At 39.1% G+C, this 11192-nt stretch overlaps 1 protein-coding gene across 1 annotated transcript; it reads right to left on the bottom strand.

Moving 5' to 3' along the window:
• Window positions 1–1161: 1161 nt before the first annotated feature.
• On the bottom strand, window positions 1162–5361 carry s1pr3a (sphingosine-1-phosphate receptor 3a). The gene is made up of 2 exons (XM_079472206.1): window positions 5020–5361; window positions 1162–4314 (listed from the first exon to the last, which is right to left on the bottom strand). Exon 2 carries the CDS (start codon window positions 4201–4203, stop codon window positions 3007–3009), a length of 1197 nt encoding a protein of 398 aa, XP_079328332.1. The 5' UTR covers window positions 4204–4314; window positions 5020–5361; the 3' UTR covers window positions 1162–3006.
• Window positions 5362–11192: the final 5831 nt, after the last annotated feature.

Genomic DNA, 11192 nt, shown 5'->3' with positions numbered 1-11192 from the left:
ACTATCCTATTTTTTGGATTGACATTGAATGTAACCAACATTGCTTGCAGTCCCATGAAGCGACTTGGTAACGATGACCATTTTCAAGATGGGTAAAAAAGAATCACATGCAATGTATTGTTGGTGTGTTATTTCGGCTCATACATTTTGAGCTTGTGTTAACCACAGACTCTATTTCAGGCATTTACACTAAAAACCCATTTAAAACACCCAATGGCCTCAGAACAAGGGATCCGGAAGTGCTAAAACATGCTTGATTCCAGGTTTTGGCTCACAAAACTACATCATGACTATAGGACTCTTAGATCTCTGTCTATATGAAGATTGAACATAGTAAATCTAAACTAAAGATTAGATTTGTGATGTTCATGCGCCGCCATCTTGGTCTTAAAAACTTTAGCTTACAGCTCAAGCTATAAATCTAGAGTTCACTCTAGTGAGATCACTCTTAGGCCATGTTTACACGATGAAAAAAAATTATTCCTTTGAGTTTTTGAAAAGTTGACAGCATTATCTAAATGGCTGTAGTATGCACGCCAGGCCAGTGGATGGTGATGCTGTTGTGTAAAGAAACAGGACGTGCCTTGGCACATGCACAGTTATAAGCCAAAAGTGCTTGATACTGTTGGTCGACGTAGTGTATATGGGCAAACGTAAATCGTGTGTCTCGGCTGGCCTTATTGGTGCAGCAAATCAACATTTCGGGAAGCCGCCATATTGTTTTGGCTATACTCGCATGACTGATCACCTAATACGCATGCGCATGATGTCATAATTTTCAGAAAGTTTTAACGTTTTCAGTCCCCTAAAATGCTGTTTTTGTGTAAAAAGGTCAAAAGGTTCTTAACAGCAATGCTGTGCACTTTTAAGAACCTTTGAAGATTAAAGAACCTTTAACATCAAACCTGATGTTTGTTCTGTTTCACAAAAGGTTCTTTGTGGCAAAAAAAGGTTCTTCAGATTATAAAAAGTAACAAAGAGATGCTTGTTTAAAGCACCTTTGACCTAATGGTTCTTTGTGGAACCAAAAATGGTTCTTCTATGGCATTGCTGTGAAGAACCTTCTAATTTCCTTTATGGAATCGTGTAGCACCTTTATTTTAAGGAGTGAGGGGCCAATTCCAGACCTCATCCAAAAAGCACAAATTAGATTTTTTTGTGATATAGATCTTTATCATGACAGATTCTCCAAACAACATATATACCCACAAACGGCTTCAACCTCAATCAACCCCTAAAAGCTTGTTAAACCTGACCTCTATTGTCCGAATGGGAGGAAATCAATTTGAGCGCTCTTGCAATAGCGCATCCTGAGCTGCCAGTCCAGATGGAGGCATTGTTCTCATGGAGCGCAGGGCCAAGCAAGGTGCCAGCCTGATGCATTCAGCCGCAGACTCCCCTCCACTCTCACACGCACTCTCAGCCAAATGAATATCCTCAATAGTGGCCGCGCACAATAGCTCAGTGGTCCGCGCTCTGATCTATTGTGGCAAAGGGCCATTCATAACATGAGCTTCAGAGGAATACTGTATGTGACAAGTGTGTAATGCCTCAGTTAAAAGGATTTATGTTGGCTACATGACAGTGCTGATTTAGAAGACTTTGTATTATAGGTTCATCGTTGGATGTTGGGTATCAGTGCCGTCTTAAAACGGCTCATAGGTTACACGATGTAAAATCACTCTCTTTGGTTGTTAATATTGATTGATACTTGAATCATTTCTTTTTTTAGATTCAAGATGACAATAGACATGCTTCCCCCAAGGACAAGGTTTGGTGAAATGGCTTAGGTTCGTTTTAGTGCATCATGTTCTCTTTTTTGTTTTTCTTAACCTAACTGCAAATACTGTACCATTGTGTGTGTCTCACAGAGAGAGAGAGAGAGAGACTGCAGCTTAAGATGGTGAATTACTTGAAATGTCACACACCTGTCAAATTCTATTTCTAAAAATAGCTCAACCAAATGTCACTTGTTTTCACAATGTTTTCAGCGTTACCTTCATTTGTAACACAATAAGTTGTATGAAGTTTAATTTGGAGAAAGTAAGACTAACAAGCAACTAGTATTAGAATAATTTTTCCCAGTTGACTTTGATAATCTAAACTACATTTGTGCACAGCTGTTTACTGCCATTGATCATAATCGTGTTGCAGCCAAAGCCGTTTATTATGGGATACTTTGTTTTATCCAACAAGTGCCTTAGATTGAATTCATATATGAACGATTGTGCACACAAAATTGCTTCCACATTTGATTTGTAGGGTTGTCCATTTCAATGTGATGCTTCAGCTCCCTCTAGTGGTTACATGCAAAAACCCATCTGAACAATGTTGACAGCCTTGCCTGCCAAAACAAAACTTTTCTCTTTAACATACTGTATTTACTAGCACATGCTTTAGATTGAGTTATCTAAATTACTAATGATAAACACAATCAGAAGTTCATCACATTCACAGTGTTTCCATTGTATATTGTATCCGAAACGTTCTTGTCGTGTAAACCGATCCAAAGATTATAAACCGTAAACTTCCATTCAGTCCATCATTCTTTAAAACATCCTATTTCTTTAATAGAACCTATATAAAAGTTGAGAATACCAAACTGTTTTGTATGTTAGCAACACGCTGGAAAATATGTAAAAGGTCAGTCGCACACTTATAACAAAGCTTATAATACTGTTAAAGTACTTTCGTTCAATAGAAACTAATATACAGTCTTCATGTGATTATACTGAAAAAATTGCACACCTTTCTTGAGTGATTATATTCTTCAGTGGCCTTTTGTGCACATGTTTCATAAAAATGAATACATTTAGATATAAATTCAGTTTGGTCAGCAAATGTTCAGATAAGCTTTGATGGGGTCCGTGATCCATTTAAAATCAACGTGTCAAGTGATGGTCTTTGTAAGAAAGCAAATCCAGGTTTTGTAATCCCCATAGAGCATACAGAGATTTAATCACAAGCGAGACTGTAGTATCCGGTGAATCTGTTCTTCTAAATGTTTCAGAACTTTCCCAAAGAAGGAAGTGCACCAGCTTTCATCAGCACCACAGACAGCAGGTTACCCGGCCCTGACGGGTGTGTTACGGGTGTTGGTGTGTCCCCATGCTGGTGGTTTGAGTTTGTTGGTGTGGGCACTTTACTTCTCATCAGGGTAGAATTGGTCACAATGCTCTGTGCCCCCGCCATGCTGGATTTGCTATTTTCTGCAGTGGGGATGACAATTCCCGGGAGCTGCGCACTTGGTGCTGGGGGCAGGGAGTCCAGAGGCGTGTTAAAGCAACAGCAGCACAGCACCCGTAAGAATGCTGCCCGCATTTCCCGGCTGGACAGTGTGTAAATGAGAGGGTTCAGTGCAGAGTTGAGCACCGCCAGGGCGATGAACCAGTCCACCTGGTAGAGAACTGGGCACCGCTTTGGGCTGCACCCCACATCCAACAGCAACAATAAGAAAAGTGGAGCCCAGCAAAGCACAAAAACTCCCAGTACTATCACCACAGTGCGTAGAAGGGCGAGCGAGAGATCCGACGGCCGGGAGCTCACCCTTCGCCCACTCGATGTCACCAGCTGGTAGATGCGTACGTATAGCACTACAATGGCTGCTAGTAGGGCCGTAAAGATGCTGATGCAAAATGCTATGTAGCTTTTGTCATAGAGCGGCAGAACAGTAGAGCAGGTGTGCATTTTGCCCAAACAGTTCCAGCCCAGGCTGGGCAAGGTGCTTAGAAATATCGAAACAGCCCAACAGGCTACCAGGAGGGCTAGTAACCTCCCTTTTCCAGCGGCCTCGCACGGTCGCAACCGAACCATCGTCATGTGCCGCTCAATCCCAATAGCAAGCAAGCTGAACGTTGAGGCGCTAAGGGCCACAAACATGCTTCCCTCCCGCAACAGCCATTGGCCAGTAGTGAGAAAATAGGTGTTGCGACCAGAGGTGAAGATGTTGACTACGTAAGCAACTCCGGCCAACAAGTCCGACAATGCCAGGTTGCCAATGAGAAAATACATGCGGCTGTGGAAACGTTTGTTGCGCCACAGTGCCAATAACACTGTTACGTTTTCAAACACTATTAGCAAGCAGATGAAAATAATCAAGATTTTTTTGCATGTGCCTGCGCTTCTTTGATTGCCCCACTTGCCGGAGTGGTTGTAGTAGCTAACTATAACCCGATTCATATCGGGCTCAAACTCGGTGTCCATTTTTGCTGCACTACCGCTTTCGAACAGCAGACGGCGCCTATGAGCGGCTTATGATGCGAGAGATGCTAAGCGGATCCGCTGCTTCACACATTATGGTTTTCTTTGAAAGACCTGAGAGCAAAAAGAAACAAAACAGAAACAAATATCAGCTGTTGTTAGAAGAAAAGTTCAAAAAGCGGAAATCTGGTTTAGGTCTTTGATGTAAAACCACAAGTCTTATGTTCAACTACAGTATAGGATAATAATTAAGCAATTTTGTATAAACATGGTTAACATTAACTGGTATCATTTTAATTCATTTAAACCACAAATTAACTATGATTTTGATATAGTAACCGTTTTAACAGTGTAGGCTATATTAAAACTATGGCAATTGGTAATAAGGCTAAAGATAATTTTCAACTTTTACTAAAATAAAACATATGACAAAGGACATTTCGAATCGAATAACAATGAAAACGTAGACCTATAGTGACGTATTAACGAAGCAATATCAAAAGAGATCGCTTATCTAGTAATTAATGCATAAGTTACTTGTTTGCTCCACAAACTGATCTGTGGGCATATTTCAAGTCTGGCAAGAGTCACACAACAAAACGTGTGTTTTACCCCCGGGCCGAAATAACACGGAGAAATGTTATGACTACCAACTGACTCTTAGCAGGTTATATTAGTAAAACACCAATCTGGCGATGAAATATAACACGGTTGACCAAAAATAAAAATAAATGCAGTAAGACATGGGATAAAACTTATGGAAGAAAAAAGATGATCTATGGAATATCGAACAAATTTGACGTGATAAAGCAGACTTACCGTTTATTTCTCCTGTTCTACTGCAGTGAAAAGGTAAGAAACTGAAGATCTTCCAGCATGCTTTATAATGTGTGGAATATCCTTCGCCTTTCCCAGAACTAACGTTGAAGTGTTTACATCCAACTGTTTTAAGGCTTCCTCCTCACTTTCTAACGTTAAAGACAAGTAGTCTATTATTAAAGAACCCCACCTGTGAGACGTCTTTCCAATCCTGAACTCTCAACCGAAATCTCTCCTCAACTTTCCACCTCAGTCTGGGCGGGAACACAGCAGCACTTCTATGTTTTTCGTGCAACGAGTGAACAGGCGACCGTTCCGCCGTCTGTGCTTGGTTTCTGCTCCGTATGAGCGGCCGCGCGCAGTAATATTTCAGACAGACACGTGCTCGAGCATCCCCTGATGTTTGTGTTATTTTCACACTCACGGGTGTTATACTTGCATCCCACGTACTTCGGGAAATTACCGGGTAAAGTCACGCAGGATGACTTAACCCCACGTAAGTCATCATAACAGCACCTGACTTGAGACTTAAAGGTGTAGAGAAGGACTTACACAAAATGTGTAAACCAAGCTGTTGTTTCCCCATGAAACCATGACAAAATTTATTTGTTGTGTATTTTGCACCATTTAATTGGTGTTCTACTGGTTCTTTTTGGGCAGAGCCCGACACATTAACAGAACAGACCCAGAGACCATCACTGTTTCCATTAAAAACCAATACAATTGCCATTATAACAATTCATTTAATGGAATATTTTTCTTAAAGCAGGGTTGACAAATAGGCCAACTTTAAAATAATGTTTTGACCTGTAGGTGTTGTTCGAGTTAAATTAAGACCTACAAATCAAAATGTTTAATAAATTTAACGTTAAGTTCATTTATCAGTGTTTAGATTATTTTAACTTGTTAAATGTGTTCCTTTAAGTTTTCAAAATTACCAAGAACTGCCATGGATGTGGAACAATACATACTTTGACATGTATGTAGTGAGCGTGTGAATTTGTGTGTATATGGATATTTATATTTTTGCTTGCACGGGCAGTGGTCATAAAGTTTGTGAATGGGGGCATCTAGTATAACGTCCAAAAGAATGTGACAGCCCTTATTTACTGCCTGAACACTGGCCTCATTTGATATTTTCCCTGAACGCAAGCCAAGCCCCACAACATTTGCAGTTAAAACAACTCGTATCCATTCTTTGATCAAACATTGTTTTTCATGGTAAAATGGGAAATGCCATTTTTCCTCCTCGTGGGGGGGGCAGGTCATCACTCTCCCAGAGCCTCGGCTTGTCCAAAACACGCACACAAAAACCCCCAAAAAGGTTTTCATGGGCTGCCCATACGAATCCACAGCTCTGAAACACCATCCTTTCAACACAATGATTAATAATAGAAACTTCATTGCTGTTCTCCCATGCTTAGTGGTAAGAGCATGGCGTTAACAACGCCAAAGTCATGGGTTCAATCCCAGGGGATTGCACATACTTGGTGTATAGGATAATGCAATGCACGTCGCTTTGGATAAAAGCGTCTGCCAAATGCATAAATGTAAATGTGATGCTATGCAACCAGACTTGACATTCTCACAGTATTCCCAAAGGACTTCCAATTTAGCACTCCAATTTTAGAGATGGTGCATTGGCAAAGGAATGTTTAGGAAGGGGGAGGTTGCATGGACCACTGTTACAGCCCATTAAGAACATCATGCTTCTGATCTTTGCCACTTGACTTTAAAGTCCAAATTTCAGATTTGCCCATTAATAGTCGAATCCACTTGGCTGTGACGTGCTGTTCGATTGGTTGAGGTCATTACTAACCCTAAAAACACCCAGAAGACGTTGTTATGGTCCTTTTTGATTATGACTTCCACATTTTGTTTAACTTTGAGTCTGGGAGAAGGAGATGCCGTAGACGCCTGAATGGCCCTTGTAATTTTTCTTCAGAGTAATCAGACTGGCAGGTTTTAAGAGAAACATGTGCTAGATTTATTGAGCCAGTGTTCGGTATGCTTATGTGATTCAAGGCTTCCTGACACGCAGCGAGTTGCCTGGGTTGGAATGTGAAGTTCAGTGGGAACTGAAGGGGTACGTGTTTATGAATGTAGGAAAAATGGACTCTCAAGGGCCTTCACCTTTTTGCCCCCACCCATGCCTTTATCCTAACTGCCCCGACCCCCGTACCCGCCACCCACCCCTTTGCACTCAGACACCAAACATCTGGCTTTTGCTTATGCAGTAAAGATCCGTGTTTTAATAGTTCCCATCAATAACAGCTTACTTTTCCATCCCAAGTACATGCACACCACATCAGAAGGTTACAGTCTGTTCTCACATTAACATTCTCATGGTCCTTCAAGGGTCTGAGCAGAAGAATGTCTCAACTGTGTTGTTGTAAACCAATCGGATTCCTTTTGGTTTTGTGATTTGCATGTTTTATGATAACTTATCTTGACTTGTCTCTTATCTGCTGTTAAGTTTGATGCATTTTACAGGCCTCTCTAAGAATAGCCGTGAACACTACTGATGTTTGTTTTAGCATCACCTAATGGTCTCTTTAAGCCTGCTGAACTGTTTGTTATTTTGCGTTGAATATTGTCTTTACCTTTCTTTAATTGTTATACCATTGTTATAAACATTGTAAATGATTAACCTTTTTTAAAGCACGAAGAGCTGGTGTTTTCACGGTATACATGCGTGAGAGCTCATTCACATTTTTTTATCTGGCACCCCAGCTGTTTTTTTGCAAAGTAAATCGATTTTCATGTTATTTTTCCCATTTTGTAAATTTACTGTTTTTTTTACAGTTTAATCTATTCTGTAAAATAACTTTTTTACAGCATACAAAAAGCTTGTTTTTCCTTTTAAACTTGAATGTTTAAATTTTTAAAACATTGAAAAGCACTAGAAATAAAAAAATTAACCTGTATCAAAAAGTTACTGTTACTAATTTTCAAGATTTTGTTATTATGCGCATCATTTTGTTAAGCACAAATAGACTCGCCCTTTTTGCCGCTGAAACTAACTAGAATCGCTATCATGAGACAGCGGACAGCTGGACAGCGAGGCAGAAACCTGGGAATGTATTCCTAATCCAAGTGCAATGGGGAGGGCATGACATATATGCAACATGTCCGATTCATGAGACATTTATCATTCGTGTTAAGTGCAGTATAAGATAGAGGTCAAGTGTGGAATGGGTCTATACTGATGTCCTTCTCCATTTAGACAGGAACATTTGTCTTAACTGCATTCAAGAAATATGCATTTTTGGCTCCATGTGTCCAAACAAACTAATTCTATGTATAGCAACAGTGTGAGACAAGGTCAAAAATTGAAACACCCCCAGGGTGTTCGGGCGAGGTTGAAGCATTTTTGACCGTGTCTTACTGCCTGTTCGATGCTTTTACCATTTTTTCCCGTTTCTCATTTTATGTGGTGTGTAGGTTATACTTAAGAGAACAAAACATTTGGGTGGATTCCACTGGGATCCTGAAAACTGTATCAATAGGATAAAGTTAGGATGCAAATCATGGGTGGTTTTTGAGAGTCTGGTATAGATACACTTTTACACAACCATTAGGTTAAAGGGCCAAGTCCCTGTGGATTTTTCCATATCCTCAAAAAACATCGTACACAGGGGCGCAAGTGGGGGAAAAGGGGGACTGGCTATATAGGGCCTTGGCATTTGAGGGGCCTTCAAGTTCCAGAAATTATATTTATTATTATTTGACAAATGTGCGCCTATACTACGCACCAGTGTCCAATAAAGATGTAAGTAACAAAAAGATGTGGTAGTGTATTTAGGCCTTTTTTATTTTTAATAAAAAGTTATTAGAGGGGAGCCATTTTTCTTCTTGAAAAACTTAACTTGGCATTAAACCTAATGCCCCTGATCATACACATTCCTATCAGTCAAATGCTGTCAGAGTTTTCTTCAGTATAAGCTCCCTGAGGAGGTAACCATAACGACAGCCTGCTCAGTCATCTTTTATTTTTCATTATACGTTGACAAAACAAGTACGGCTATTGTTTATTGCTTTTTATTGATTTAAGCTTTAGTGTTTGAAGGCATAGTTTGCCCCAAAATAGAAATTCTGGCATTTATTCACCCTCATGGTTCCAAATCTGTATATGACTCTTTCGTCTGTGGAACACAAAAGATATTATGAGAAATAGTTTGTGTCTATACAATGGAAGTAAATTGGGGGGCAGTGTAGTTTGGTTACCAACATTCTTCAAAATATCTCTTTTGTGTTCTACTGAAGAAAGGAAGTCAAACAGGTTTGAAGGGACACGAATGTGTGTAAATGAGAGGAGAATAGGCAGAATTTGTTATAACTATGATCTACCATGCTAACTTTTTTTTGCACATTGCACCGGTGCTACAGAGGTTTAATGTTTTGTGGCACAGGCCAAACAGTTGTAGCACAAGTATAAAACGTCTGTAGTCATGATCATAAAGGTCATCACATAAAGAGGCAAGGGAACAGACAAAGGACATTAATGTTCGATACAGATCAATAAATTACGGCCATGATTTTTTGTTTTTCCCAAATTCCCTTTTTCTTAAAAAAATATATATTATATCTGTGTTATATGTTTAATTTTTTTTTACTTCAATAGTAAAGTATTTGTCCACATAAAAATACAGTTGTATACTATACCATGGAATTTCCTATACAGTGAGCTGCAGTAAAGTAAAATTTCTGGGTACTATAGTGTTTTTGAACCTAAGTTTAGTAAATATTGAAGTGTATATACAGTGTTTACAACAGGTTACAAATTTACCACGTAAAAAGTAAATAATTTTTTCATTGGTTCAAATTATCCGGACTTTTATTTTGGCGGGTTAGATAGACTCAAATAGTGAAATGTCTGTGATCTTCGTAAAATAAACTTTTAGACCAGCACTGGAGATGAAGTATGTGTTCATGTCCTCATACAGTGATATGCGGCCAAATCCAAGAGGGTCACGCGCGACAAACAAACTTAACAGTACTTGCAGCTCCGTCTGCAAAACTGTATTGTACGCATGCTACACTGGGAAATGTATTCTTCGATTTGTTCGTACTGTACAGCCCTGTAAGACCAGAAACCATTTGTTGGTGGTTTTCTACCAGTTACTTCCACATAAATGGAGAAGATAAAGATCTGCCGATGTAGCACGTGCCATGTTGACCTGTATCCAGTCAAGCTATTGAACTGACTAGCTGTTGAACTGCTGCCTAAAGCTCTATGGCTCCATGACGGTGCCTCCCCAACTAAAGTGCTAAAAGTGACATTTCATGCTATATTACCCTCGATTACTTCAAAATCCTGTCTCCTGCCAGATTGTAAATCCTCATTAGCCAAAGAAGGGTTCTTGTTTATCCAGTGTTGTATTCTGTAGCTTTAAGCATTAGAAACATTTTATACTGATAATAAAGTGACCATGTCAGATTTTCCACTTTAAATGTTTCCTTGAGACCAAATTGTTCTTTAAATTTCACAGATAGCCAAAATTATATTTTGATGACAAATGCCTGTTGCGATATAAAAACCTGTCTGTTTGCCAAACTTAAACATATCTCTTGCTCCAAATATTAAACTTGGCTGTGTAATGTTCCCTTTAGGGACGATAATGATGGCTGTAACAAAAAATAAAGGTTTTTAAAAATAAACTTAAGAGAATACACCTCAACGATAAAGATGCAGAGAAATGATATATTTGAGATAACTCTAAATTATTTTTTTCCAACTGATGAGCAATAAAACACGAATTTTGAAAAGTATACATATAGTATGCAAATATGAATCTACTACTTGTAGATTAGTGTAACTATTTCAATACTCCATGGGACTACATTAGCCCACGTTTAGTTTATAAAAGTACATTTTTAAGTATACTCTATGGTACATGTACACAACTAGCTTTTCAACCACTCTTTATTCCTTTCAGTGATTTTATAGTGGATTTATATCAGTGTGTAAATGACACAAAACTTGTTACATTTCAAACTTGAACTTTTTATGATATGTACAATATAGTACAACATTCAGATTCCTAAATGTTGTTTGGCTCTTGCTGTTGTTACCTTTCCACAATATCAAGCATGCATGCCTTAAAACTGATTCTGACTCATACAGAAGTACCATCTAGTATAAATTTGTCTTAACGGGATAGTTCACCTTT

The sequence above is a fragment of the Barbatula barbatula genome, assembly GCF_947034865.1.
Source record: "Barbatula barbatula genome assembly, chromosome: 13".
In the NCBI taxonomy this organism is placed as follows: Eukaryota; Metazoa; Chordata; class Actinopteri; order Cypriniformes; family Nemacheilidae; genus Barbatula; species Barbatula barbatula.
This window is presented reverse-complemented; position numbering and strand designations above follow the sequence as displayed.

Bases quoted from the DNA above. Each gene is read 5' to 3' on its own strand.
- s1pr3a (XM_079472206.1), bottom strand. From the start codon at position 4,203: ATGGACACCGAGTTTGAGCCCGATATGAATCGGGTTATAGTTAGCTAC.